This window comes from Fusarium oxysporum, chromosome 8 (genome assembly GCF_000149955.1).
Source record: "Fusarium oxysporum f. sp. lycopersici 4287 chromosome 8, whole genome shotgun sequence".
Classification (NCBI taxonomy): Eukaryota; Fungi; Ascomycota; class Sordariomycetes; order Hypocreales; family Nectriaceae; genus Fusarium; species Fusarium oxysporum.
Genome location: NC_030993.1, coordinates 2,833,835 through 2,861,686, shown reverse-complemented (window position 1 = coordinate 2,861,686; position 27,852 = coordinate 2,833,835). Strand labels below are relative to the sequence as shown.

General features: G+C 48.9%; 8 protein-coding genes across 9 annotated transcripts; 5 read left to right on the top strand and 3 right to left on the bottom strand.

Annotated features, from left to right (window-relative positions):
* Positions 1-687: 687 nt before the first annotated feature.
* On the top strand, positions 688-3,743 carry FOXG_03557 (uncharacterized protein). 2 transcript variants are annotated; one of them, XM_018381330.1, is made up of 3 exons: positions 688-1,326; positions 1,378-1,991; positions 2,044-3,743. In XM_018381330.1, exons 1-3 carry the CDS (start codon positions 1,121-1,123, stop codon positions 2,985-2,987), a joined length of 1,764 nt encoding a protein of 587 aa, XP_018237791.1. In that variant the 5' UTR covers positions 688-1,120; the 3' UTR covers positions 2,988-3,743. The 2 variants fall into 2 exon arrangements, with proteins under 2 accessions (XP_018237791.1, XP_018237792.1); XM_018381331.1 differs by having other exon boundaries at positions 688-1,991.
* FOXG_03556 (uncharacterized protein) lies at positions 1,969-5,956 on the bottom strand. The gene is made up of 7 exons (XM_018381329.1): positions 5,601-5,956; positions 5,316-5,551; positions 4,907-5,272; positions 4,695-4,854; positions 4,382-4,642; positions 4,000-4,334; positions 1,969-3,947 (listed from the first exon to the last, which is right to left on the bottom strand). The coding sequence occupies exons 1-7, from the start codon at positions 5,638-5,640 to the stop codon at positions 3,615-3,617; spliced, it is 1,731 nt and encodes a 576-aa protein (XP_018237790.1). The 5' UTR covers positions 5,641-5,956; the 3' UTR covers positions 1,969-3,614.
* Positions 5,957-6,001: 45 nt separating this feature from the next.
* On the bottom strand, positions 6,002-9,122 carry FOXG_03555 (uncharacterized protein). The gene is made up of 3 exons (XM_018381328.1): positions 8,691-9,122; positions 7,565-8,641; positions 6,002-7,512 (listed from the first exon to the last, which is right to left on the bottom strand). The coding sequence occupies exons 1-2, from the start codon at positions 8,896-8,898 to the stop codon at positions 7,695-7,697; spliced, it is 1,155 nt and encodes a 384-aa protein (XP_018237789.1). The 5' UTR covers positions 8,899-9,122; the 3' UTR covers positions 6,002-7,512; positions 7,565-7,694.
* A 1,191-nt stretch (positions 9,123-10,313) lies between these two features.
* Positions 10,314-12,084, bottom strand: FOXG_03554 (ATP synthase mitochondrial F1 complex assembly factor 2). The gene is made up of 2 exons (XM_018381327.1): positions 11,310-12,084; positions 10,314-11,256 (listed from the first exon to the last, which is right to left on the bottom strand). Exons 1-2 carry the CDS (start codon positions 11,611-11,613, stop codon positions 10,457-10,459), a joined length of 1,104 nt encoding a protein of 367 aa, XP_018237788.1. The 5' UTR covers positions 11,614-12,084; the 3' UTR covers positions 10,314-10,456.
* Positions 12,085-12,192: 108 nt separating this feature from the next.
* Positions 12,193-15,654, top strand: FOXG_03553 (uncharacterized protein). Its single transcript, XM_018381326.1, has 5 exons — positions 12,193-12,351; positions 12,417-12,727; positions 12,783-14,100; positions 14,151-14,963; positions 15,014-15,654. The coding sequence occupies exons 1-5, from the start codon at positions 12,276-12,278 to the stop codon at positions 15,244-15,246; spliced, it is 2,751 nt and encodes a 916-aa protein (XP_018237787.1). The 5' UTR covers positions 12,193-12,275; the 3' UTR covers positions 15,247-15,654.
* A 2,044-nt stretch (positions 15,655-17,698) lies between these two features.
* FOXG_03552 (uncharacterized protein) lies at positions 17,699-18,299 on the top strand. Its single transcript, XM_018381325.1, has one exon. It carries the CDS (start codon positions 17,830-17,832, stop codon positions 18,142-18,144), a length of 315 nt encoding a protein of 104 aa, XP_018237786.1. The 5' UTR covers positions 17,699-17,829; the 3' UTR covers positions 18,145-18,299.
* A 3,427-nt stretch (positions 18,300-21,726) lies between these two features.
* FOXG_03551 (uncharacterized protein) lies at positions 21,727-22,683 on the top strand (the record flags this gene model as incomplete). The annotated part of the gene is made up of 2 exons (XM_018381324.1): positions 21,727-21,770; positions 21,828-22,683. The coding sequence occupies 2 exons, from the start codon at positions 21,727-21,729 to the stop codon at positions 22,681-22,683; spliced, it is 900 nt and encodes a 299-aa protein (XP_018237785.1).
* A 3,222-nt stretch (positions 22,684-25,905) lies between these two features.
* On the top strand, positions 25,906-27,451 carry FOXG_03550 (uncharacterized protein; the record flags this gene model as incomplete). The annotated part of the gene is made up of 3 exons (XM_018381323.1): positions 25,906-26,189; positions 26,243-26,601; positions 26,652-27,451. 3 exons carry the CDS (start codon positions 25,906-25,908, stop codon positions 27,449-27,451), a joined length of 1,443 nt encoding a protein of 480 aa, XP_018237784.1.
* Positions 27,452-27,852: the final 401 nt, after the last annotated feature.

The following is a 27,852-nucleotide window of genomic DNA, read 5'->3' as shown; positions in this document are numbered from 1 at the left end:
AGGGCCAAATCGGAGTCTGGCTATTCTCACTATCGACCAGCGCCCACTTACCGGGAAATAATCTTGTACGGCCCCACGACTTGCTATGCAGTGCTGCGATTCTTTAAACGCTATAAACGCGCTGTTGGTTGTTGGCTTTACGATCGATCTAATCTGTCTCGCAATATATGACAAGCGACATGCAAGGGAACCCTGGAAGAACTCTCGCCCTTTTCTGAGGCAAAAATGTCAATTAACTTTCCTTCACATGCTTATACTCGGAGAAGGACGGATGAAATTGACGTGCCAATGCTACGCCGCACGCTGGAAGGTGAAGGGCTAAGAGGTGCGATCTTCGGTGCTGATGCTGCTTATCAGATTATCAGATGATCAGATATGCGACTAGCGCTGAAAAACTTGCCTTGGTGTTCTTGGGGGTCAACACCAAACGGCGCCATACCGTACCAAGCAGTTAAAGCGACGCCACTCTCGGCCAACTCACCCCGGTCGATGTGTGGATAGCTTCTGAAAATAAGCTTCGTCCAATAGATGGTGCTCTTGATACTGCAAGGTCTCCATTTGGCACATCTACGGTGCTATTCCCAAGGGTTAGACTCGTAGGGCCAAGCAAATAGAGCGTGGATGATCGGTGTTAGTGCGTCTTTTTCTCGCCAGCCCAGAACCAGGGAAGTCTCTGCAGCGAGAGGGCTCGTCTCGAACAGGGGCTTTCTGCCGTTGATTGCCCAGGGTCTCAATGAGCTTAATCCTTACCTGGCTCATGGCAAACGTACCGCGGCCAGTTATAGGTGGGCTTAGGAAGCTCACCCATCGGAGACCAGTTACCGTTTTAGCCTTCCGAAGGATTCGTTCTATGAAATCTAGCCATGGATGATCATCGCCTATCCCGTTCTCAATTCTCGCTCTAGTGAGAGCTTCCCATACAGCCAGAGTTGCAACGAGCTACGATCTTGGCCTGGTAGGGCAAGGTACTTAATGGGTGCTCTCCCCCCTTCAATGCGACCTTGTGGCCCCCTCATAGATTGAGCAATCGTCAAGCTTACTTCTCTCTTTCTTCTCTCGATCCATTGAACCGAATTGAGCACCTCTTCCCTTTGGAACGATTCTGATACCCTTCGTTCCAATGGCGACTCATACCATGAACGGGCCTGAGCCCGTTAACGATGTGTCTGTTCCAGACATCGAGAAGGCTCCCGCCAACAACAACATCATGGTCGATGAGGATCTCAAGGACTTCTCCGATGATGAGTTCAAGCAGCAGGGTGTCAAGAAAGCCGAGGCAATCACCAGCGTCTGGACCAAGAAGATGTTGATTGCCACATTTGTCTTGTAAGTGGTCAGCTTACCTTGCCATGACTATACTGACCCTGTATTCCCCAGTTTGTTCCTCGTCTCCTTCGTCGATAGTCTGCTCCAGAATGTGCAGAGTAACCTCATTCCATATGTCACTTCGGCCTTCGCTTCACACGGTCTTCTCGCTTCAACTGGTATCGTAGCCTCGATTCTGGGTGCCGTCTGGAACTTGACTCTTGCCAAGATCATTGACATTTGGGGTCGAGTCTGGGGCTTCGGCGCCATGGTACTCCTGATTGTTGTCGGTATGATCATGAAGGCTACATGCAACAGCGTCGAGATGTATGCTGCTGCGCATACATTCTACTGGGTTGGCCATCTCGGTCTCATCTATGTCATTGACGTTGTCGTCGCTGACACCACGACTCTCCGCAACCGATTGATCATCATGGGTATCAACTACACGCCTACCATCAGTTCCACTTTCGCCGGTCCCAAGATTGCTGAGCTCTTCTTGAAGAACGTCAACTTCCGATGGGCCTTTGGCTCGTTCTGCATCATCCTGTTGGCGTTCTGCATTCCCGTCATGGTTATCTTCATTATGAATGAGATGAAGGCCAAGAAGTTTGGTCTTGCCCCCGAAAAGGTACACAACCGCACTATTTGGGAGTCTTTCAAGTATTACTTTGTGCAGTTCGATGGTGAGTTTAATCTTTGTCCGCTTTGAACGCTTAGTCTTTAACATTATTCTAGTTATTGGTCTTTTCCTGACCAGTGCCGGTTGGGCTCTACTCCTACTCCCTTTCAGCATCGCTGCTACTGCTCCCAACGGATGGGCCACTGGTTATATCATTGCCATGCCAATCCTTGGTGTTGTTCTCATTGCCAGCTTTGTCGTCTGGGAGAAGTTTTTCGCCCCTGTGCCTTACTTTCCCTTTCACCTACTTGCCGATCGCACCATTCTGGGTGCCTGTCTCATCTATGGTATTATGTTTGCCTCTATCTTCTGCTGGGATACCTATTACGGCTCTTACCTGCAGGTTGTTCACTTTGAGAGTGTCACTACTTCTGGTTACATCCTCAACTCGTTCTCCCTAATGGCTGCTTTCGTTGGACCCTTCGTTGGTATCGCCATTCGATACTTGGGGCGCTTCAAGTGGCCTTCTTTCGTCGGTGTGCCCTTCTTGGTTCTCGGTACCGCCCTTCTCATCCACTTCCGTCACCCTGAAACTGCCGTCAACTGGCTCGTCATGTGTCAGCTTTTCAACGGTATCTACAGTGGTATCTGGTCCTTGACTGCACGTATCGCAGTCATGTCTTCAGTCAAGCATCAGGATGTCGCCGTCGCTCTGGCTATCTGGGGTATGTTCGGTGGTATCGGCTCCTCCATCGGTGTGGCTATTGCTGGTGGCATCTGGACAAACATGCTCCCCACCGAGCTTGCCAAGCAGCTTCCCGAGTCTGCCAAGAACATGACTGCTACCATCTATGGCGACATCAATGTTCAGCTGTCTTACCCTGCTGGTAGCCCTGAGCGAGACGCTATTATTGCTGCTTATGACTTTGTGCAGAAAAAGATGATCTACGCTGGTTGCGCGTTCATCCCTCTTTGCGTCATCTGCCTCTTCATGTGGAGAAACATTGACATCAAGGAGAAGGATGCTCAAAGCAAGCAGGCCAAGGGCATGGTCTTCTAAGAAATCTATGAGACAGACTCACGAAAGTATCTCATGAAAACGGGGCAGGGGATCTTATGAGTCTCCGGGTAAAGATTAATGAATCGATATAATACAAAAGTTCCATTCGCTTTATAGACATCTCAGCTAGACTTTATTCAATACAAAGCAGTCGTCTCAGTGCTTTAATGAATACTCGGGCTTGCATCAATGTGATATCATGAATGATTCTGGAAACTGCATTAATCCTGATCTATAGTCTCTTCAAGGAGTTCCTTTACTTGGCGATGCCGTCAGTCCGATGTACAGGATAAGAGCATGTAAGATGGGTTTTATGGTTCCCAAGAGCACATTGAGCAATCAATCGTCAATTGGAGAGCGTCCCGTTCATTAAGAGTTCAGCTCCCTTTGGCGACGATCCTACTCGTTCTCGATTCTCGATTGTATTCGCTGACCATCGTGCTTTTCTTCTTATGGTTGGCATGGCCCTGATACCATGAAGCCGGGATTTAATATCATAGGCTTGCCATAAGATCAAAGATATATGATAAGTTTGTTAAGTTATCTAATAGTCATTAATCGCTCTACTTCCTTGTAGGAAGCGCATAAATTTCCCTCTCTTTCTTACACTCTCTATGCACCATATCATTACAGCTTGGCGCCCTTCTCCTTGCGGGCCTGCTTCTCCTTGTCTCTCAACAGACGTCGAAGGATCTTGCCACTAGGACTCTTGGGAATAATTTCGATGAACTCGATGCCGCCCTTGAGCCACTTGTGTCGCGCCTTGTGCTCTTCGACGTGCTTGTTGATGCTTTTTGTGACCTCCTCGTCGGACATGCCCTTGGCCTCGGGTGCTTTGACGACGAAGGCCTTGGGGACTTCGCCAGCTCGGTCATCAGGGACTTGAATAACGGCACAGTCGTCGACGAGAGGATGGGTGAGAAGATGAGCTTCGAGCTCAGCTGGTGCGACTTGGTGGCCCTAGTGGAGTATGTAAGTAGGTGAGCAAAGATGTTGAGATAGTGAAATTTACCTTGACTTTAATAAGTTCCTTGATTCGGTCCACGATGACAAGGTGTTCGATGCCCTTGGGTGACTTGCGAACAATAACCTCATCACCTGTTCGCATCCAGCGTCCATCGCCGTGGTTTACAAAGGTCTCAGCTGTGGCCTTTGCATTGTTGAGATATCCCAGAACAACACTGGGGCCTTGGACGTAGAGTTCACCGGGGGTGTTGTATTCCGTAACCTCTTTGCCTTCAGCATCGATGACCTTAGCCTTGATGCCGGGAAGAAGCGATCCCGAGGAGCCGGGATCGATATCGAGTTCGGTGGTTGATGAGACCACGGGTGACGTTTCAGTGAGACCTACAAAGTTAGTGACGAGACACGACGCGTGATTGAAGGGGACGTACCGTAGCCTTGGCAGATATTCCACTTGGGCCAGATTTCATTCAAGCCAAAGATTGTCTCCTTTCCAAGGGGAGCAGCACCGCTGAAGATGAAGCGGACAGAGCTGAGGTCGTACTTTTGGCATTCAGCCTTGTGACTCAGCATTTGGACCATGATGGGAGGGACGAGAGCCATTTGTTCGATCTTATAGCGTTGGACAGTAGCAAGAAACATCTTAAGCTCGAACTTGGGCAGAATGACTGTCTCATCGCCATTGTAGATGCCTCGATACAAGTTAGTTCAGTGAGGCATGGGAACGGAGTGAGATGACATTACCCCAATGAGCGACTGGGACGAGGCCGTAAATGTGACTGAGTGGTAAGAGACCAAGCTGAACCTGAGTGTCGACTCCCGCTGCTTTTCGACCCTCCTCGTTTTGGACTGTCATTTGCATGACGTTTGCGATCACATTGACATGAGTGATTTCAACCGCTTTCTACAGTTTGTGAGCCGCGTACTCATTTCATCAAAATCTGGTGGGGACTTACGGGAAGACCTGATGTTCCACTGGAGTAGCATAGATACGCAACTTGCCTCAAGCCTTGGCCTTTGATCCAATTCAGAGGCTGAAGTTCAGGCGCATCCTTGCCCTCTGCAATCAAATCATCAATTGACTTAAAAGGTGGCTTAGACTCAAAGCCAGGCACGGGCAGAAGAAAGACACGATCCTCAGGGATACCGACAGCCTTCGCGGCAGTGAGAGCAGTCTCAAGAAGAGGAACACAAGTGAAAAGGGCGTTTGCGCCGGATGAGCGGAGCTGGTGCTCGAGTTCTGGGGCAGAATATGCGGCACTGGCGGGTGTGACGATTCCGTTCAAACGATGAACAGCATGGGTCATGGTAATGTAGTCGATCTTATACGTTAGTTGGGTTTTGTGTGACTGAGCTCAAACGTACAGTGTTGACTGAGAATAGCGCAACTACTCTATCCCACTCTGTTCCATCGTGGACATCATAGCCAAGACGCTTCGCAAGAGCACGCGCGAGAAGTTTCTCACGCTGGATGACCTCTTCTGTGGTGTACGTCTTACCAGAGATACCACATGTGAAGGGATTCCTGGACTGAGCAATAGGTTTGCGAGCGTGCTTATCGCTGAAGATGAAATCGGGGATGGTGATTGACTCGGGAGGTTCTAAGGAATGTGAGTAGAGGAGCTGAAACTGACGACAGGGTGAGTTTACCGAAGGGCAGGCTAACCGAGGGAGGAGGATAGAAGACCATCTTGAATAGGGATTAGAGGGAGGGTATTCAGAGATTAGAGGGAAGAGGAGAGAATGGGGAGAATAGAGGAAAGGAAAGGGAAAAAAAGATGAGGAGCTGAATATGTACTACGTAGTTGGTTCCCTGCTTCTCTCTTCTCCTTGTCGCTTCGGGGCCTCCTCCAAATCTGGGGAAGACCCAATTTAGCGCCGTTTGATTCCCACTATCTCCGCAATACACCAATCTTGGCCCTATTAGCTACGATTCAAGACCTCGGTGCCAGCCGAGGTAGAGGAAATAGGGTCGTTGCCATAGGGTTACGTAGATCATACATTGGGGTCAAAGCTGAAGCAGAGGTGCATGTGACTAAAAAATTAAGGTTGACAGTATTTCTTGGTATTGGTATTTTGAGCTTAGTAGCTTCTGTATGTCTTCTAATCGTTGCAGGAATTGGGGTAGAGGAAGTGGACCGTATCTTGATGCCTCGGTAAGTGGCTTACATTGAATTCCGCCCTAGTTCCGCCATGTCCAACGTCCTCCGTCTCGATAAGGAGCGTTGTCCCTCAATGAAAGTGTACCGTATAACCATAATTCTTTTTGGCTCTGTAACTGATTCCATGGCCAGATATGAAGCTGTATTGTACTATATGAACAACTTACATCGCTACTGTTCCAAGCAAAAGTCAAATTAAGCTCAAGTAAGCTTACCGTTGCACATTTCTACCCGCGCTGACGTCCACCAGTCAGGATGAACTCAGATTGCCTAAAAGGGCAGAGACAATGATGTCCAGATACCGAAATTACTCATCAAGAGCAACTACACACTTATTTCTGGCTACTGATTGCATACTATCATATACTGCTTTTCGTGTGTTGATGAAATTGACTTCAACACCCTGGTTCTGTTGCTTCTCGCCATAACGACTTCGCACACTTGAATCGACAATTCTCTCAGCTTTTAATCCGATCCGAGTTAGATTTGTAGTCTTCTGCTCACCGCCAAGAGCTATCACCCATTAGAATTGCGAATTGGGGGTACGATGTAACTCTCTGACTCAGAAACCTCCCACCTCCCTGGCGATGCACGACAGCCTTTGTGAGAGCTTCAAGAGAGATGCCATTCATCGACCTTTGCGATTCCGCATTCTACAGCAGAGCGCCGATGTTTCTCAAGAAAAGACTCAATAGACTACCATGGTTGTGGTTACACAGACACGGCCATTTCTTGATGGATACAGAGTGTCTCCCGAGATATCCGAAGTCTTCCTCCCGCGTTGCGCAAGATGTGGCTGCCAGCTGTTGCGGCACCACGAGCAAAGCACGTTGATCCAACACGATGGGTGCACGAAAGGTCTACATCGAGGGAAGAAATTCTCCGAAAGTATCTCCCGATCGTGAAGCCATAACATGCTGTGCTCCCTTTCTACTGAACACAGCATAAACGCGATGAGGCCCAGTACAGCTGAGGCAATTTCCAAGTCACGCAGTTTATGAGTACACAGTGAGATGGTGCAAAGATCAAACGCCGCCGTATGCTTCATGCCATGCATACCCTAAATGCGGTCTATCAATTACAATCGTCATGTCCAAGAGATGTCATTAAAATATGTACAACCATATCTCCCACTATAGCAAGTTAACTCCGAGAGCAAAACCGCCAATGACAGCAAACACCCAGCTGAGGGGTATAGGCTGCCATGCGGCATTGTCATCGTCACCACCGCCACTACCGGCCCCGGCAGTGACTGTGACGGTTGGTCGACCGCTGAAGGTCTGTGTCGTCACGACGCCTGTGGCACAGTCGCGTTCGAAGTCGGGACATGAGGTGATGGTGTAAGTAGTGGTGTAAGCAGATGTAGGGAACGAGCCGCCTGTGCCTGTAGCAGTAGCCGCCTATCAAGGTCGTTAGTTTAATCACGCAGAAGTACGAGGTATCATGACTTACACGTCCAGTGGCTGTGATGTCGGAACTCTTGCACTTGCCAGTCTCACTGGGCACAGCGTCAGAGCCTGAACCAACAGCAACGATGTCCTCATCACCACAATCAGCAGCCTGAGCGAGATGGACCTCCTCGTTATCCCCAATCGAAGACGAAGTATCCGGCTCGCAGAACAGAGTCACCAAGAATCTGCTGGTCGCTGGTAGGTACAAGACCAATGTAGCACGTTCCAGGTCCAAGCTCAAGAATAAAGTCGCTGAAGGCAACTTTAATGATTTTATCGCCAAACCCAAAATCAACCGTGCCATCGAGGTCGCGGTTTTCACAGTCGGTCATGTAAAAACCCTCACCATCGTTCTGAGCATCGAGAGCCTCCAGAATTGGTCGCGCGACCGACATGTGCATGCGGGTGAGAGTCGTTCCAGAGTCGAGCATAACGTTGGAGTCAGAGCTCGAGACACGAATGTCCTGTGTATCACCGCTAATAGTGACGCCGAGGCTATCCAACTCCACGGCGAGACGGTACTCACCACCCTCGCCGCGAATGATAGGGCGCGTCTCCAGCTTGCCAATATACTTACTGCGATCAATACCGCCGTAGATTAGGGCACCCTCGGTATCATCAGAGTGTCGTAGGTCAAGCGCGAACACACGGCTGTTGATAAGTCCCTGATCAGCCATGGAAGTGAGCAATAAGCTATAAGGCTCATCGCCGTCAAATCCAGCCCTCAGGTCAGGCGCAAGACCCAGAATACCCTGTGAGATACCATTGCTCTCAACCAAGACACCAAAAGTCTGATTCCTCAACTTTGAGTCTCCAAATGTCATGAGATCTGTATAGTATCGGATCGTCGCTGATGTGTGCGTCGATGAATCGGACGCGTCGCCATAGTTGAGTGTCTCGCCACCAAAAGGGCCGATGGGTGGTGTCTTTGACTTTCGAGGGTCGTATTGTCCAAAGTCAAGACATTGGTTGTATTGAAGAGCAGATTGAGCTTCTTCGCAGTCGGGGTTTACCCAGAGTTCGTTGGAGCCAGTATCGAGAAGGACTGTGACTTTTTGAGGAGGAGTACCGATTTCAACTATAGAGTATTAACAACTGTAGTTAATATTGAGGCTGCAGTGACATACTGTCTGTTGCGTAGAAGAAATCTTTGTTCTCGAGTCGAACGGCGATAGCGTCACCGTCTTGACGCTTATCGTGCTGCTTGTTCTTGTTTCGCTCAACGGTACCAACGTGCATCGACAGATAACCTTTACCGGCCTTTGATCTCGGGAAGCTAACGGCGTCAACGCTACCGAGTAGAGCCGCGGCTGTAGTTATCGTGGTCCACCTCATGATGACTTCTGTGGTGTTGTTTGCAAAAGGCTACAACGGTTTCTGACAACGCCCCCAGGGGAAGAGAGGCTGCCTCGTCTTTAAACTAACAACTCCAGGACCCCCAGTGGCGTTTTCCCTGCCTACCTCACCCCCGGGCTGTGCCTTGGTTGGTGGATGTGCTAGGATCTCAAGGGACGGAATTAGCGGGATGCGCTTGGCTGGGGGTCTTGGCGTTTGCTTAGACGTTGGGCAATACGGTACGGCTGAAAAGTCCTTGACGTAGAGGTTTTGGACCTGCATAATTGGGCTTTGGGGCGTTAATTTGCGCATAATGTGACTCTGTTGGCTTCTGTTGTGTAACGTGTTTCTATTCAGAGCATGTGTTCTGCGCAGTGAGTCTCTTCTAACTAACAAGAGACAGCTATTATTTGTCTCTGTCGAACAATGCCCTTTCTTTACGTTGAATCAGAGTGCCAATTCAAGGCTCGCTAGCCCTCCCATGTCTCACGTTACAGGCGTGATCCATTCAGCTTGGCTCATTTATCATGACTCCGCCTCTCTTCCCAGCAACCAGGCTAACCCCAACCAAGCAGATCTTCGGTCATTTCCCAATGAGACTCGCCTTCTTCCTGATCACAAGAAACACGGCAATCACTGTAGTGTCTTGGCCAGTTGAAGGACGCAGTAAGAGGGCTAGCATTCAGCTTAAAAACTCAGAAGGGTAGGCGGCTTGCGCGGCCTTTTGCAGTGGATGATGTATTTGAAGCTCAATTGGGATTAGGGATCTCAGCCCGTGGCGATTTCGTCCCTTGGCTCTGCGCCTTGTGCCACAGTTGAAAGAACGGCAGCAACGGGCATTTGGTGAATGAGAGAGGGAGGCTCGGTAGAAATACGATATGTTGCATGCTTATTCTGAGTCGCATAAAGTGAAACGTTGGATGCAAACGTGTGAAGCGATTGGACACAGTCAAGCTTGACCCTGTTACTTGTGGAAATTAAGCTCACGGAAGCCGACTCTTATGGTTGCAAGAAATAGATGATCGGAAGTTTATCTACAGTAACGTTCGGTGATCTCCCACCTCATTTCTCAAGCATATCCTAGCCTGCCACTCGACAATCAGAGTTTTACCCGAATGCAATGGTGTGTCTGTTTCACTTTATTTGGGCTGATGGCTCTCAGCCCTGGCGTGGAATCCTTGTTCGCGAAGCCGATGTAGGGTAAGACATCATGACTTATACAGTTGCATTGATGATGAGCAAGCCACGTACAACGACGTTTGCGCTTAATGATACGCAAGCCATTCGGCTGCGATTCTTAATCGGCGGCCTCATTGTAATTTGATGTTGCAGCGCGTTCTTGTGGCGCAGATGGGGGCCATGAGCAGGCGTACTGAGGACTTCAGCTAACGACTTGATGAAAGTTAGTGACATAAGGGTGAGAACAGAAGAAAGGTGATCCTCAGTATGTTAAATTTTATCAAGTCAATCTAAGGTATTCCAAAACCTTTTTATCTAGCTGGTAATTTACAGGTCGTTATATTTTACAAGTCATGCCATCTATCCAGTCTCATTTTATTTATGCCTTCAAACCTGTGCCAGACACCAACAGCGTAACGCTGCCGAGCTGTCTTCTCACATCCTCCTTGTTAACATCATGGGTATCCTCGACCTCTCCCCACTGTCCGGTCTGCCAGTCAACCTCAAGACTAGTGGCAACAGCGGCTTCTTCAACACCAAACTTCTTGCCAGGGTTCAAATGACCCCTTGCGACTGAGCCCTCAGTCCACTCAACTACAAATCGTGCAGCAGCAATGAGACTCTTTCCAGCCAATGTGGCACGCTCAAGTCCAGCAATCTCGAAAGCATCGAGACCAGTGATCCAGCCCTGAACAATTTCGCGAACTCCAGGTGCCTGTGACTGAGGCAAGATGGAGTGGCCGTCAAGAACAGGATTGATGGTGATGCCTGGCCAAACATGTGTTGTCAGGAAGGACACAATCTCCTCGGCTGTGCGCTTCTGTACATCTCGTAGCGACTCTCCAGCATCATTCTTGAGATCGTGCTCTCCTGCTGGAGGGTTCCAGCAGAGAATGGAATCGGTATCGAGGTATCGTAATAATGTTGTAGCAATGGCATTTCGAACCTCTGAAATTTCGCCCCCAGGGGTATTATCAGCCGCTGCGATATCAAGAGCTCGGCACGTTAGACTTGTAAGAGGGATCAAATGATGTCTTGTAGCATCTTGGGCAGAAGTCAAAAGATCCCATTCGAGGGCGAGAGCGGAGGCAAGATCGGGCTTGGTGATGGGAATTCGAACGATCTCCTTTGTCACAGGATGTCTCAACGGTCGAGTATCGAGGAAGACTTGAAGGGCACCTGTATCTCATCAGCACACCGTTTGATGGTGGGGTAAAAGTATTTCGACTAACCGTCAACTTCCTTCACAGAAACATCCTTCCAGAATCGCTTCTTCAAACCACCGCCTCCCTTTCCAGAGCTAGCATTTCGAAGCTCCTTAGCATTCTTGAGCATCTCAGCCTGCTTCCTCCGCCTGGCGACTCGCTGATGGACATTTTCGGCGGGTTGGATCGGCGGCTCAGGTGGCGGGCCGGTGCCGACCACCGGAGCGACATTGGCGGCCTTGACAACGGTCGAGTGAATTGGACGGACAAAGGCCGGGCTCTGGACGAGCCGAGGCGCAATGCGAAGTGGTACTCGTGTTACAGACTTCATTCTAGGCGACGAGTTTGGTCGTGGATTGAGGTTGAGGGAATGAAGCTGGGGGATTTAAAGATGCGACACGGAAAATTGGGTCTGGCTGGAAGTTCGGAGTGGGTGGATTCAGGGTCGACATGATGTCACTCTCTGAAGGTGAGAGCTATGAAAGGGGCCTCAGGAACTCCTTTTTGACATGTAAATGTGATAATCGTAATATATTAGACAGTCTCTAGTAGTTATTCAAACTATTAAGATATTTTAGAGTATCAATGTAAGTTTAATTGAGCATCTGAAAGATTGCGGGTACCTGAAACTGCTGTGCTCCATTCTCCAGCAGCAACCTTGCCTTAGGACAGTGGCCATACCAGTGGGACAATGGCATATGAAAATGCTAATTATATGAGAGATGGGAAGATAAAAGACATAAGAGAAAGCTTAACCACTGTAAAAGACCGAAGACTCAGCAATTGAAATCCTACCGTCGACATTTGAAGCTGAAGACCAATGCCAAAGTTGACACGAATCCCCGTCCGATAAGGGGCTGATAAGATCACGTGATGCGGCACCACTCATCCCTGAAGCGTAACTGCGACGTGGTGATTCTACCTTAGGAGCGCCTCGACCGCAACCTCAAGTCTCCCTCGACCAAATCTTTCACCTCAACCCAGTTGCCCAACATGAGTTACGGCAAGAAGGACGAAGACGCCGACCTCGGGCTGGTCAAGGTTGACCGAACTCAAGTCTTCCAAGAAGGTCCGTCTCCTACAATCGCCTTATTCCTATTCCCCCCCCACAGTCAAGCTAAATAGTCCAAACAGCACGACTCTTCAACAGCTCCCCTATCCAGCCCCGACGATGTCGCATTCTACTCACCAAGATCGCTCTTCTTCTCTACACGGGAGAGAAGTTCCCCACCAACGAAGCTACAACCCTCTTCTTCGGTATCTCGAAGCTCTTCCAGAACAAGGATGCCAGTCTCCGACAGATGGTCCACCTTGTTATCAAGGAGCTCGCCAACTCAGCTGAGGATATTATTATGGTTACCAGCACGATTATGAAGGATACTGGCGGCAGCACCGACGCCATCTACCGACCCAATGCCATTCGCGCCCTCTGCCGTATTATCGATGTAGGTTGCTTTGCTGGCAGGTACACCGACACCCCTGGATGCTGACACTGTAAAGGCCACGACTGTACAATCGATCGAACGAGTTATGAAGACCGCAATTGTCGACAAGAACCCCTCCGTATCGTCTGCCGCTCTCGTTTCCTCTTACCACCTCCTTCCTATCGCTAAGGATGTCGTCCGACGATGGCAGAGCGAGACCCAAGAGGCGGCTGCCTCTAGCAAGTCCTCCGGTGGCTTCTCCCTTGGATTCTCCACCTCAAGCAGCCAAGTTCCCATGAACCACTCGACCATGTCGCAATATCACGCTGTTGGACTTCTATATCAGATGCGCATGCACGACCGAATGGCCCTTGTCAAGATGGTTCAGCAATTCGGTGCTGCTGGTGCTCTCAAGAACCCCGCTGCTATCATCATGCTGGTTCGACTTGCTGCACAGCTCGCTGAGGAGGATGCTTCATTGAGGAAGCCCATGATGCAGCTCCTCGATGGCTGGCTGCGACACAAGAGCGAAATGGTCAACTTTGAAGCTGCTAAGGCTATCTGCGACATGCGAGATGTTACCGATGCTGAGGTAGCGCAAGCTGTCCACGTTCTTCAACTGTTCCTCACCTCGCCCCGCGCTGTTACCAAGTTCGCCGCTCTCCGAATCCTCCACAACTTTGCCAGTTTCAAGCCTACCGCCGTCAACGCCTGCAACCCCGATATCGAGCTTCTCATCTCCAACAGCAACCGATCCATTGCCACATTCGCTATCACCACGCTCCTTAAGACCGGTAACGAGGCCAGTGTCGACAGGTTAATGAAGCAGATTTCCACCTTCATGTCCGAGATTACCGATGAGTTCAAGATTACAATTGTGGAGGCTATCCGAACCTTGTGCCTCAAGTTCCCCAGCAAGCAGGCTGGTATGCTCACCTTCCTCAGCGGTATTCTGCGTGATGAGGGTGGATACGAGTTCAAGAGGGCTGTTGTGGAGAGTATGTTCGACTTGATCAAGTTCGTGCCTGATTCCAAGGAGGATGCGCTCGCCCACCTATGCGAATTTATCGAGGATTGCGAGTTCACTAAGCTGGCTGTCCGAATCCTTCACCTTATTGGTCTTGAAGGTCCCAAGACCGCTCAGCCTACCAAGTATATCCGATATATTTACAACCGAGTGGTTCTTGAGAACGCCATTGTGCGAGCTGCTGCTGTCACTGCCCTCGCCAAGTTCGGTGTTGGACAGAAGGACCCTGAGGTTAAGAGCAGTGTTCGTGTTCTCCTCACCCGATGCCTGGATGATGTCGATGACGAGGTCCGTGATCGTGCTGCCCTTAACCTCAAGCTCATGAATGAGGAGGACGATGAGATGGCTGCTCGATTCGTCAAGAATGGTAAGCATGAATTAACGACTGACTGTGGATCACTGCTAATGCGCGAACAGAGAACATGTTCTCCCTTCCCTACTTCGAGCAGCAGCTTGTCTTGTACGTCACATCAGACGACAAGTCCGCTTTCGATAGTCCATTCGATATTGCCAAGATCCCTGTGGTTACTCGGGAGCAAGCCGACGCTGAGGACCGATCCAAGAAGCTGATTGCCACAGCCCCTACACTCAAGGCCCCCAAGGTTGGCCCTACCAAGCCTACCGGAGCCGAGGCTGTTGCTTCTGCTTCTGCTCAGGCTCAACGATATGCCCAGGAGCTGCTAGAGATCCCCGAAATGAAGGAGTTTGGCAGCGTCCTCAAGTCTTCGCCTGTTATCGAGCTTACTGAGGCTGAGACCGAGTATGTTGTTAGCCTGGTCAAGCACATCTTCAAGGAGCACATTGTCCTCCAATATGAGGTTAAGAACACTTTGCCCGACACTATCCTTGAGAACGTCTCCGTTGTCGCTACTCCCGCAGACGAGGAGGAGCTTGAGGAGGTCTTCATCATCCAAGCTGAGAAGCTTGCAACTGATGAGCCCGGCAAGGTCTATGTTGCTTTTAAGAAGGTTGGCGGCGAGGCTTCTCTGCCCATCTCCACCTTCTCCAACGTCCTCAAGTTCACCAGTAAGGAGATCGACCCCTCAACAGGCGAGCCCGAGGATTCCGGCTACGATGATGAGTACGAGGTGGCCGAGTTCGACCTTGCTGGCAGTGACTACGTGATCCCCACATTCGCTGGCAACTTCAGCCACATCTGGGAGCAGGTTGGCGCTTCTGGAGAGGAGGTCACAGAAACCCTCCAATTGAGTGGTATGGAGAGCATTGCGGGTAAGTCGAATACTGAGTTCATGAAAGAGATGGCACTAACAATTTCACAGACGCTACAGAGCAACTTACAAAGGCTTTGTCGCTCCAGCCTCTCGAGGGCACCGATGTGCCCGTCAACCAGACCACCCACACTCTCAAGCTTCTCGGCAAGACAGTTGGTGGAGGTCGGGTGGTTGCCAACGTACGGATGGCTTACTCATCAAAAACCGGTGTCACGACAAAGATCACGGTGCGAAGCGAAGAGGAGAATGTGGCTGCGCTAGTCATCGCGTCGGTCGCTTAGAGATGAACAACAGAAGCAAAGCGGGCGTTGAAAGGATCATGATGTATCGAAAGCTTTGTCTCGGTCTTAGACATACCGTACAAGTGTGGCAGTAATGTGATTATTTACGATTCGTTTCCTTGTCCTGGAATCACGATTGTCACTTGGGAGGGGTTAAAGGCTCGTAAAAGTGATGAGGGGGGATTATTCATTGGGTGGTTAGAGGGAAGCGAAGAAGGTACAAGAGCATGTTTTTATCGGAGCATGGTTGTTGGGGCCATGTTATTTGTTGCAAAAAGATGGAATTCACCTAGTCAACCCTGAGGCTGTGAAATGTGACTTGATTTGAAGTGAGGTGTAACAACTGTTTAAAAGGAAAACTTGAGACACAGGACTTGTGTCGAAGCCACATGCTTTGGCATCATTGATCACAATGCTGGTGTTACCTTGCCGGACTGATTTAATGTTTGTAAGTGGTGGCCAGGGGTCTGTTGATGATGCTTGTGGCATTTGCTGGTGACACAGGTTGCAGAGCGAGTGCATGTTCAAGTTGCTGCATCAGACCATGTGTGTAGCCATAAAATTGCGTATTTGTGGCAAAGATGTGATATAGTGTGCGGGCTTACGTTTTTCTTGCTTTGGTGTTTGTGTAACTGTTATGTTTCCTGGCTGAGTGAGATTGGCAAACGAAGACGCTTTTGGCACGCTGTCACTCATGTTAATCCACGAGCTTTACTTAGGCAACGTCACAGACAAGAAACTTGATTGGGTATAACATGGGATTAGTGGGTGTGATATATACTGCGTCTACTGACGCTGATGTCACTGAGATGTTGGTGTTGGCAGAGCAAATGATCAATTGTATTGCTTCGTACAACAAATGGAACAGGCGAAGGAAGAAGCCCTTTATCGTTTGGGATATGTTTCCCATTGGGCAAAAGAGAAACAAGGATTTCAACTTGACAACGATTTAACACAATTTTCGGAAGGACATGACACTCCCACTGATTCCTCCAGGTGCCGTCCTGAAGTATATATATCTCATGTCTTCCCACCTCCATCCTCCCACTTCTTTCTTTCCTTGAGCTATTATCATCCTCTTGACTTATATATATTACTTTAGAGCATATAATCATATATGTTTACAGTCAGGCAATGGAACTTTCCGTGCGAGTCTATATTCATTACATTGGCATTCAATCTGGTGCCTGGCCTTGTACTGGCGCAGTAGGTCGTTGATTTCGTTACGTATGCCTTCAGAACTGACAATGCTTACAGGAAATCGCAGAAGAGTTTCTCATGCATCACCTGACTGTGAGAAGGAAGCGCTCACAATTCTATTATATTGGAGCACTTTGTCTCTTGTCCCGCTGTCGAATTGTCCCCAAGCGTATCTCCTCTTAGTCGAGGATAATAAACAATTCGGACCTGTCGCCACGGCTTTTCATCACAGGGCTAGCAGTCGGTATAATGATGCCATTGAGACAACGATGACGATACGGATGATGGAGGGGCATGAATATGTTCTGGTATAGATCAAGTGGGTGAAGAGTGAGCCTGCGGCTGTGTCTGCCACCCTGGGCACAAACATGCATTCAGACCTTGGCTAGCCGGACCACGCATACTGAACTTCGACGACAACAACTGGGTGAGCGTCCTAGAAGAATTGCTTATGCTGCATTCAGCCTTTACCCTCGCGGAGTGATCAAACCCAGCTCCGCAAAGTACAGTGACGCTAGTCCTCGACGATGGCTATTCTAGTTGCCGACTTGGCTGGATCAACATCTCATGCTCCACTATCACAACATAATCCCACTGTATATGGCTTCACCGAGAGGCACAACATATTCGATCGACCATGCGCAACAAAACGCCACGACGGGTGTTCGACATATTGGCCCATGGCAACATAGAGTCAAATCAGTGACTCTTATCACCTCCGGCCCGTTGATATTGAACTATACAAGCCACACAGGAACAAGTGAGATGAACCAGATCGTCCAATTCCGGGAAACTGACCCAGCGGAGATGGGGAAGACTGGAACATCTTTGCTGGATGGTGAGGTCTCATCTCACTGTTTCCCTCAAGTGTCCCTGGGATCCTGCGAGTATATATAAGAAGGGTAAGTTTTTGGCATACAAGAGTCCCACGAAGCAAGGTTGCATCGGCTAATGTATCAATGCACATGTACAGAGCGGGCTTCACTCTTGATCAGCTTGACCAAAACACTTCCTGGAGATGAAAACTGCATGCCTCTCTCCTTGTGTGGTGATACTATCTTCAGCAATACTCTCTCAATTTGCCTCAGGGATCCTGAAAAGCCGTAAGAGACAAAGAAAGCAGCGCATTGTTGGTTCATGGACTTAGTTTGAAACCACCCTAGAGCTCAACGCTCCCTTACTTCAAGCCCCCTCGCAGCCCTACAACAAACAAGATATAACATGCGTTCTCGTATCCAGCCCTGGGAAACGTTGGCCACCGGGCACTGGATATGCTTAACGCCACTCGAATCCACTCTATACTCTATAGTGCATTAGCTGAATTTTAGGACACAAGTCCCAGGAAGAAGGCACACGACAGCCGCGGCAAAGGACTTTCCCACCATGTATCGACTTCTGTCCCCCAAGAAGCGCCCCGACCGTGAAGTTGAAGCATGCTGTATCCTTTCCAAAGATGTCGACACGCCAGGACCCAAGAACTTGGTTCGAGCCCTCGAGGACTACAAACTGGAACAGGATCAATCCTTCGAAGACTGGGTCAAAACCATCTTGATGCTGCTCGCCCCAAACATGGTAGAGAGCACCGTGCTCATTGTAAGCGAAAGGGGCGCAATGCATATCTTCAAGAACAACCCATATATAATAGCCGATGCCATCCTTGACGGTATGTATCAAGTTGCATCATCACCGAAGCATTGACTCGGGAACAAGGTACTCTCGGGGATATATGAGCGGAAGGAGTCTCAATTTTGACTTGAGAGATCCTCCCACATTATTTGCAGGCAACGAGGAGGGGTATATATAAACGGCGAACTGTAAGACATTTGTTTAGCCACAAAGTACATGGTATCCATCCTCCATATCTGGTGATTTCGCCCACGCATTGTTCTTATATGAACATGCACTCAATAACATCACAACCCTCGCCAACACAGGAATGCCTCATTTGCGATATTTGCATTCTGCCTCATACGTGGATCAAAACATAGATGCTTTTAGAAAGGCCGACAATATATCAGTCTAACTGAGGAGGGAAACCCAATCGGCGATGGTGGCGAGGGTCTCCTTGCAGGGGGAGGCAAAACGTACGAAACAACACCGGTTTGTCTGCTTGGCTTTGGGGTCAGCATCATTCCTCTCCTGAATTCAGCAGACCGCCTCATAGTCTCACATCGCCGCTGGCAGAAAGGAACCTCATACCCCCTCAAGAGCAGAAATGCATCAAGAACAAATGCCTCAACCAGAGAAGCAGGGATGAATCAGACTTGACCGAGGAGAAGCAGGGCACCTCGAAGAGGATTGGCAAGTGATAATCTCGCTATACTCACCCAGCTGATAGTGCACATCCCACCACCGTAAAGGGCATTCAGGAAAAGTCTTCCCATGGCTTGCTGTGACCGCTCAGTATTGATAAGCTCGCATACATGTGGAATCAGAAGCCACTAAGTACATGGCTATTGGCAAGTCTTCAGTTCTCAGTCAAGAAGAAACTCTGTTCGCTTGTTCGCCCAAGGCCGCCATAGCGGCAGTGGAGTGCTTCATCGCTGACTGAGATGATGTATAGAGCAACTGGTGTGATGTTTCGTCAAGATTCTGTTGGGAACCTTTCGAATACTGACAGAAAACTTGTGTGAGTATAGCCAAAGCCAAGGTCTGCCTGCCCGAGTCTTATCGCTCTGGCACGAATCTCGGTGCTTAAGTAAGAGAAGCCTTGTCGACACATCCTCTAATCTTCCAGATTTTCTGGGTCTAAGAATGTGATCAACAAGAGGATGCTCTCAAGATCCCCGTTTTGCAATAAGATGGTTAGCGTAGTCCAATGGCAACAAGTTCACAGGGCTTTCGAGACTCAGGGGTAAGGGCGCCCGCGTTGATTCCGTTAAAAAGAACGCAACAAACCGCCGATCTGTATTCGAACCAGAATGGTGATGCTACAGCAGTTTATTGAGACTGAACTGGACTTGAGATACGCTGGGCTCTCGGTGGCGGGCTTGGAACGACGCAAACGGAGTATTGGTGTGAAGGGGGAACGGTCTTCTGATGGCATTCTTCTCTTGGATCAGTGGAGCGGTTCGGTCTGATGGGGCTGAAGCTTGGGAAGAACTATATCCCCTGTGTCTGATCTGGGATGAGCTTTGAAGGGTGGTTTTATGTAAGTCTGCGAAGACATCGTTGCGGCAGGGACTTCGAGGGTCATGGGGGATCGTCGGCCTTGATCATAGGGGCAGTGTACCAATACTAGCTATTCAGACAGCGCAGGTCAGCGGTAATGCAAATGGAAGGGTCAAATAATAGAAACTTGGTGGAATCCTAGCTGCCCAGCGTGAGGAGAAGAATGCAAATCGAGCCCGCCGTTTACTAGCTGCCGTCAAGTACTTCCGACAATGAGAGAGGTGTTCACGTGGGTAAGTCATTTTCCTGCTCTAAGTGTGACTTTGAGAGCAAGGACGAGTAGTTCAAGGTCCCTGATGGAGTAGTGACGTTGATAACCAAGATTGCATGTCTCGGCATAAGAGCGCTCAACCCCTGAGCTTCTATGACCTCAAAACTATCATTGGCTGTTGTCATCGACTTGTCAAGGTCACAGGCAAGTTTAAAGACAGTAGCCTCGTGGGAATGTCCCTGCCTCAAACGGTCAAGAGTTCCGAACTAGATCAGCCCCTGAGGGTGTCGAGACAGAGCTGGAGCGCCGCCGCGGTTCTAAAGAAGCCCACGAAACGGACTTTTCTTCCACTGGGAGCAGTTAAGGTGGTGCTTTAGTGATCTTCAAGGTCCAAGGGACTGTCTGTGTCTAACTCAGGGGCGGTCCATGGCGATTCGGCGCTTCGCCAAGGAGCTCGTTTCCTGGGGCGCGCTCCTCTCCCCATAAGACCTATTGCTCCCCCAGAAGAGTGCTTAGAGATCAATAAGAGTTGAAATGACCAATGGAGAGGAAGGGAAACCTCTTTGCAGTTGCCGTGTCGATCAAGATGGCGTTCTAGCGAGTTTGGTGCTGGTTAGGGCAGTGCTGCTGAAGGGTCTGTAGCGTTCTTGTCAGCAAGATGGGATCAACGAGGGTAGCACAGTTGAAAAGACATACAACTTGTCAAACAAAGGCTCTTGAGAAACTCAAAGATGTGGGAGGAAGTCAATGAAGTATGATCCGTCAGCTTGCGAGCTATGCCTGGTTGGAATGGAACACAGCGATCTTCGACAAAGTGCTTCAAGACTTGTAGCGTCGGAGAGTTTTCTAGCTGGACAATGGGGACTATGAAAGGGGAAAATGGGAGCTGTGGTAAGCTGAAACATCCCAGTTGCCGACTTGGTAAGGTCAGATGTCGCCCAGTGGCTAATGGTTCGCTAAAGAAGGTCAAGGGGCCAAGTGTCGAATCACCTCTGACGAGTTCCAATGCTTTGATGGTGTGTTTGGCGAAGCAAAGTGATCGATCCGAGGACTGGAAGCGCGCTAAGCATTGAAAAGATAGTCAGAGCCTTGAGGTAGTCAGTTACTGCGTACTAGTTGGAGATATTAGACAGGAAAGGGCCAGTCAGGGGTTGGAATATAAATGCATACACGGTGTTCATGGTTATGACTCTGGTGAAGAGAGTGACAATATGCATAATTTGAAGGGTGAGGCGCGTGTAACACTTGTCGGATGTTAGCTTTGTCAACGTCACTCGAAGGCAACGATGCACAGTCGAGCCATGGATGGGCATGTTTTGTTCCCTAGCGAAACAGAGGTAAAGGGATGATAATGGTCGGTCAAGAAGAACATTGTGAAGGGACGACGAGCTGCGGATGATGTTTGGGAGACGGGGTGGTAAGATATGTTAGAGTGTATGGAGGGGGATAATAACAGAGAGCACACATACATATTCCCGTGAGGAAATGGGGCTTATAGCCAAGCACTCAGTGCTCATGTAGGATAGTTTTAGAGGACCAGATAACTGAATTGTAGAAGAGTAGCGTATGGGCGTCTGGATTAGGAGGCCAATGACGTTTCGTTAGTGTGGTGTGCCTTGTAAAAAAGGTCACCCGGGCACCGAAGCCTTTTTCGTCACACGTCAAATCGCACTACTCGCACGTATATCAAAACATTTCTCTCGCGTTCGAGCTTCTTCCCCTCTCTCCTCTCTTCACCTTCGAAACATTCTTCGACTTCCGCTCGAAGTCAACTTTCTCCACGTTTCTGCCCGAACAAACAAAACGTGAGCGTCCTTTTCACTTCTGCGTATTCTTTTTTTCTTTTCGTGTGCTAAGGTTGACTTAGATCACTATCTTCACTCCAAAGCGGAGCAACCATGCAGGAGGAACCTGGACCTGCAGAGCGACTGATTGGCGAAGGGTAAGTTGACACTTCTATCAACTCACTTTAAGGAGAACTGACAACAGATGTTCATAGCGCCAAGATTGCCATCTACTTTGGCGCAATGGATGGAGGTGAAATTGGCCCTACGGTTGAGTTCGTCCACGCCGAGGCAGTTCATCTCACGTGCCCTGAATTCCTCAAGAGAGTCACTAAATGGGGCATCATATCACTTCCATTCGCTCCCGCGGACACCATCAACGCCATGGTGCGTTTCTTCTACACTGGAAGAATCCCATTTCATGACGTACACAAGTTCACTCTCCGCCAGGACGTTGAAGAGGCTTATGATCTTGCAATCCATGTCTATTCTCAGGCTGTCTACAGCGGCATTACCAAGATGAGAGATCAGGCCACCGAGTATATGGCGAGCCTCTTTCCGTACATGGAGCCCACCCTCATGCTGGCCTACACCTACAGTGTCCTTGAACCCCTGTATCCCGAGCTCAACTTTAAGTGGGTTGAAGTCCAAGCGAGACTTGTGAGCAATTATGAACCCAACGACAGACTCATGGAGGTCGTTGAGGCTGAGCGTCAGGCGGATGTGCAACGCTTCAAGGAGTCTCTCGCCCGCCGGGAGAATGCCTGGGTCAAGATCAACGGGGATGGCCAGGAGGAGGAGTCTAGTGAGGAGTCCGGTGAGGAAACCGAGGTCGAGGAAGCAACCGAAGTCGAAAGTGATGAAGCAGCTGAAGGTGAATCTGAGGTTGAAGAAACCGAGGGCGAAGCCACCGAGGCTGAAGACACCGAAGCTGAAGAGACTGGGGCTGAGACCGAGGCTGGGACAGACGATGAGTCCTATGACAGCAATGGAAAGCTCAGAATCATCGGAGACGATGGCCTCATCAACCTCGACCTGGCCAACTACCCACCCGGTGTTTACCGCTGGTAAGCTGCAATGGTACCTAACGACGGATCAGTTTTGGAACGATGGACAACGGAAATGTAACGATGAACACGATGTAACGATGGACATGTAATGATGGTTGCAACAGGACTGGCTGGCATAGTGAGGACGGAGTTGTCAGTGTTTGACCACGAGGGGATGTGGGAAGGAGTCTTACCCATGTAATATTAGCTGAGAGTATCCCCCGAATACAGTCCATCTATGACCTTACATATCTTCCCCAAGCTAATGTTTTGTTCGTGAGAATTCCTCACAGAGTCTGTATGCGGACTCAAAGAAGGCGAGGCAGCGCATGGTTCCAATCTTCAACTGCTGGAATCTGTTTCGAGACAGACGGGATACAGATTTGCAGTCATGCACCAGCGCTACCGCGTGGAGATTATAGGCCTTGATCTTCCCTCTTCTTGTACATTTACAGAAGACCACAGAGATCCTGTATCATTCTCAAGAAGATGTACCAGTCACAACTCGTTGGTCCGCTGTGACAGTTCTTTCAAAACATGATTAAAACGCACAAAGGAAGTTCGGACATCATACATATCAATCCACTTGTAACTGCTCGATTGCGAGAGGGGGATGCATTTGAAGGTGACGATGCCTACGATAAATTACTAAACTATCGAATAAAACCTTTATTTGCTATTTCTGTGAGGCGGAAGCTTAGGTCGCTGTACCTGTGAAGTGCATGGCTGGAGCCTACTGGTCAACCCTAAAATCATGCAGGAGAAAGACGTCCAGTCACAACAAGCGGTCCACATTGATTTGATGATTGAAACAACACAACTGAGATTGATACATTATGTCTTGATCGCAAAATACTTTTGCATTTCTACGGTCTCAGCTACATAATAATAGGGTAGAAAACTTCCAGCATCACATACTTATTCACCAAGGCTAGACGTTTGCGCATCCATAATAGGGAGACTATGGCTGCCTCAGCCCAAATCTCTACCAAACTAAGTTGATTAGAGCGTGCGGAATTACATAAGTTTGTGAGTCAAGGCAGCAACAGATTCGGAGAAGATGAAGTGAGTATTTGGGAATGCTGCACGTGACTACCCTCTTCTTGGATGTCAACAACCGGTCAGGGGCAACCACAAGACACAAAAGGTTTGCCTGAGGCAACCCGCCCGTGATTTCTACTGAACATACTGCTTTCATTTGAGACATTTAGTAACGACAGTGTGCTGCAATTCTCTTGAAGCTACGTCCATTGTTCATTGGATCCACAAAGAAAAGGGGCGCGGGATAGTCAACCCAAGACCGTAGCCAGCAATCAAAAGCGCTCTTCAATTAAGGTAGGTAGATAGGCTTATAAGCTATGGTACTTGGAGAATATCATGTTGGATTGCATGTGTCTGTTGCAGCTGTATGCAGGAGCCTGCGTCATCCGAGAGAGCAACGATGATAGCTGTACGTTGTCAATGCAGTGTCAACAACGCTGAGAGTGGCTAGTTGTCACTTGGATGGCACTGTATGATGCAGTCCTATGAATGTAGGTCGCCCGTGAAGTGACGCACTGGAAGTGAATGATCAGGCTAGACGGCTCAAATGCCAGGTTTTGCTACGCCCCAAGCAGGGCTTCTCAAGAGCCACGCATACATAGAATTGCACCAGGCTCGCTGTACTTACCAGTGATAAGAACAAGAAATAAAAGTGAACATTAGAGAATATTGTTATCCGCAGAGGCATCGGACGTTGGCATCTCCGACAAGAATAAAGGCTGGCTGGTTAAGGCGTCGTCTAGAGGAGTGTTCAACTTATTCTGCCGAACAAAAGGAAAGTCTTGCAAGTAACTTTGGCCTGTTTGGTGACTGAAAGTCTTTTCCTTCGCGTCCCAAATGTTTCACGCCATCATAAGCGCGTGATTGGCCCGCATTCTGTTTGTTTGCTTGCCGTTTGCTCGAGGTCCACGTCATGTTTGCCAGACAGTGACTCCCCTTTACTCATAATATTTTCTTCCACTTACTTTCTTCATCTATTTCTTTCTACTCAACCGACTGGGTTCCATTTCTTCCATCTTGTAATCACGAGCATCACCAACTTCTCTCCTCTCCTGAACTTTCTCATACCAGTCTTACATATCTCCATCACTGCATATAGTGAAACGCAACAATTTGTCACAATCGCCCTTGGGCACACCAAAGTTGAGAATGCCAAGCTGGTTAGGCTTTTGGAGGCCGAAGTTGCCTGGTGATGATCGTAAACTCCATTCGTCGAGATCGTGAAGCGTTTGTCGAACCCCCTTTCGCCAGTATGGAGATAGAAGGCCAGCTGCTCAATTATCCTTGCGCCAGAATAACTCGAGAAGGCGCCAGTATGAACACACAGACAAGGACCGAAATCGAGAAGGTTATGGGGAGCACCATGATCTCCATACTATATGACCGTATTGTTCGACTTGAAAGATAGCAGGAGAAATCACAAGAAACTCTTGACCGCCTGCAGTAAGAGCAGACTAAAGATTATCGTGGTGATGAGTCGAATATGGATGATGGAAAAAACAGGTATAAGTTTAATATATGTGCTCAGAATGAAGAGTGTCAGTGCGTCATATATAGTCTCGCCTCTCGCTTATATGGTCGGTTGATATTGGAAAAAATTCATTGTCTTGAAAATCGCTATCAAAATTTCTTTGTGTTTGGTGATCTACTGGAAACAGGTATTATAGCTCTAAATGTGAGCCAGCTGCTATGTTGTTTGGAACTGAGTGAATCTGGAGGTCGAGGGCATAATATAGATAATAAAAGACAGGCTTTTGATTTTTGAGACAATAGAAGAAAGTGTAAAGAATTGATATAGATTACTAGAGAACAAGGCGCAATAGGTTTTCAGTTACTGCCATGGCTGTTCTGCTCTAGGCAGTCATTAGGCTAAGTTTGTTTCTCAAGTTGTCAGTGATTTTCAAATCATGTCAGGGGTTACTGGCTGACACCATGCCATAGTGGGCTTAGCGCCACCCAAACCGCACCCCTGTCCTAGTCAACAGGGGTCTTCGGGCGAGCTTAGTTCGTGCGAGGTCAAGTTCGTACGAATTTCTTAGTGAAGACCGAGGAGGATTATACCGGTCAATACAGCACAGTTCCGTTTTACACACGCAACACTTGCCCGTATTCCTCAACCTCGCACGAAATTCGGTCCTTCTAAGCTTATCTCAATTCAGCGAAAAGTCCTTCAAATTAATATATAAGACAACAACTTCTTACCATGAATCTCTTTCTTTGCCTCCTCCTTATCCCAATTGTTCTCCTAACAATTCGAGTCAGAAGTATCGGTTCAGCTTTCTCTTCTACCTACTACCGCGCCAAGTCCTTTATTAATGATATATCTGGAAAGATGCACTCCTCTACCATCTCCGACTCACCAGAGCTCGAGAGCAACAAGCCAAACGAGAACAATGACCGTGTCCCCCCTAATGGAGGAGCAAGAGCCTGGGCTTGTGTGGCTGGCTCGTTCTTGTTGCAGTTTTGTTCCGTTGGTTACGTCAACGCGTGAGTTCGATCTCTCTCCATCATGGGAACAACCCATTGATCTTTGATATTAGATGCGGCATGTTTCAGTTGTACTACTCGGAAGTTATGTTCAAGGACCAGTCGTCATCAGCCTTGGCTTGGATCACCACTCTCCAGATCTTCATGCTCTTCATGTTCGGCCCCGCTGTTGGCAAGATGATCGACGTCTATGGCTGCCGCAAGACACTACTGCCCTTCAGTATCGTGGCTGTTTTCTCCGTCTGCATGCTGAGCCTCTGCACAAAGTACTGGCAAGTTATGCTTACCCAGGGTGTCACCTTTGGTCTGGCCGCTGCTGGCCTGTCTCTTCCTGCCATGGCAACAGCCACTCAATGGTTCTCGACAAAGAAGGGCTTGGCTGTCGGTATTGTTTCCGCTGGGAGCAGTTTAGGTAAGATAAGAATGCAGTATCCTCCTTGGAATTGGCTAACATGAATCCAGGAGGCGTGATATACCCCTGCATGATCCCTCGACTCATTGAAGAAGTCGGCTTTGCGACTGCCGTTCGTTGGACTGCACTCTTGCAAGGAATCCTCTTAGTCATCGCCAATGCTCTCTGCACTTCCCCTTTCCCACCTCTCGGCATAGTCTCGCGACCAGCCAAGAAAGAGAAAGAGAACGTTCCCAGCGGTGGAATCAACGGATTCAAGAGAGGACCTTGGGTGTTCTTCATCCTAGGCTGTTTCTTCACCATGTGGGGTCTCTTCGCACCCCTGAACTACCTCCCGGAGATGGCCTCACTTCATGGATACAAAGGCTTCGCTGTGTATACCTTGGCCATTGCCAACGCCGGTTCACTATTTGGCCGAGTCGTGCCTGGTTGGATCGGTGACAAGATCGGCCACTTCAACACCATGGTCATGGTGACTGGTTTCTCTGGAGCTCTCGTCCTGGCTTTTTGGCTTCCCCTCGAGTTTCACACCTCTAAAGGTGGTATCATCGTCTTCGCCCTGCTCTTTGGGTTCGCCAGCGGCGGTTTCGTCAGTCTGGGCCCTCCATGCGTTGTTTCCCTTGCCGAAGACCGGGTTGATGAGATCGGGTTCAAGCTGGGAGGCTTTTGTCTGGCCATTGCCCTGGGCGCTCTGACTGGGCTTCCCATCGAAGGGGCCATCAAAGACCGGGAAGGGGACAGGTTTACTGGGTTGATGTGCTTTGCGGGTGCGTCTATGCTTCTCGGAAGCTTCTGTATGGCGACCGCTCGAGTGTTCAAGGGTGGCGCTCAACTCTGCAAGAAGATCTAGTTGGGGATACCGGAAGATTATGGTACGGCAAGAGTTATGATTTCTAGTAAAAGCAGATGACGATTATTCTAGTAGATAGATTATTAATGATAATCACTTTATACCTAAAAGAGTTCACGGTGATTGCCCATGGAAACCTCGTATAATTATTGGGGTAGTTATTAGGGGGTGAACACGCCCTCAGGTCCACTTAACTAGAGAATCAACTCATTCTTGACACTATCAACACTAATGCTTCCTGGAAGTGTACCTGGGATAACCTGTTATTTTCTTATAAGCCTCATTGATCTATTTTATTGAAAGTTAATCAGATTTATTAAAACCTAATAATAGTCAGTTGAAGTTACAGCTTTAGTCTCCATCTACAATGGATCCTACCTAGATCAAAATGTCACACCACT

Coding starts and splice junctions, on each gene's coding strand:
- FOXG_03557 (XM_018381330.1), top strand. CDS start 1,121: ATGGCGACTCATACCATGAACGGGCCTGAGCCCGTTAACGATGTGTCT. Junction 1,327..1,377: donor TTGATTGCCACATTTGTCTT/GTAAGTGGTCAG, acceptor TGTATTCCCCAG/TTTGTTCCTCGTCTCCTTCG. Junction 1,992..2,043: donor TTACTTTGTGCAGTTCGATG/GTGAGTTTAATC, acceptor ACATTATTCTAG/TTATTGGTCTTTTCCTGACC.
- FOXG_03556 (XM_018381329.1), bottom strand. CDS start 5,640: ATGGTCTTCTATCCTCCTCCCTCGGTTAGCCTGCCCTTCG. Junction 4,335..4,381: donor GAATATCTGCCAAGGCTACG/GTACGTCCCCTT, acceptor CTAACTTTGTAG/GTCTCACTGAAACGTCACCC. Junction 3,948..3,999: donor AGGAACTTATTAAAGTCAAG/GTAAATTTCACT, acceptor ATACTCCACTAG/GGCCACCAAGTCGCACCAGC.
- FOXG_03555 (XM_018381328.1), bottom strand. CDS start 8,898: ATGAGGTGGACCACGATAACTACAGCCGCGGCTCTACTCGGTAGCGTT. Junction 8,642..8,690: donor TTTCTTCTACGCAACAGACA/GTATGTCACTGC, acceptor AATACTCTATAG/TTGAAATCGGTACTCCTCCT.
- FOXG_03554 (XM_018381327.1), bottom strand. CDS start 11,613: ATGAAGTCTGTAACACGAGTACCACTTCGCATTGCGCCTCGGCTCGTC. Junction 11,257..11,309: donor TTCTGTGAAGGAAGTTGACG/GTTAGTCGAAAT, acceptor GATGAGATACAG/GTGCCCTTCAAGTCTTCCTC.
- FOXG_03553 (XM_018381326.1), top strand. CDS start 12,276: ATGAGTTACGGCAAGAAGGACGAAGACGCCGACCTCGGGCTGGTCAAG. Junction 12,352..12,416: donor AACTCAAGTCTTCCAAGAAG/GTCCGTCTCCTA, acceptor TAGTCCAAACAG/CACGACTCTTCAACAGCTCC. Junction 12,728..12,782: donor CCCTCTGCCGTATTATCGAT/GTAGGTTGCTTT, acceptor GACACTGTAAAG/GCCACGACTGTACAATCGAT.
- FOXG_03552 (XM_018381325.1), top strand. CDS start 17,830: ATGTATCGACTTCTGTCCCCCAAGAAGCGCCCCGACCGTGAAGTTGAA.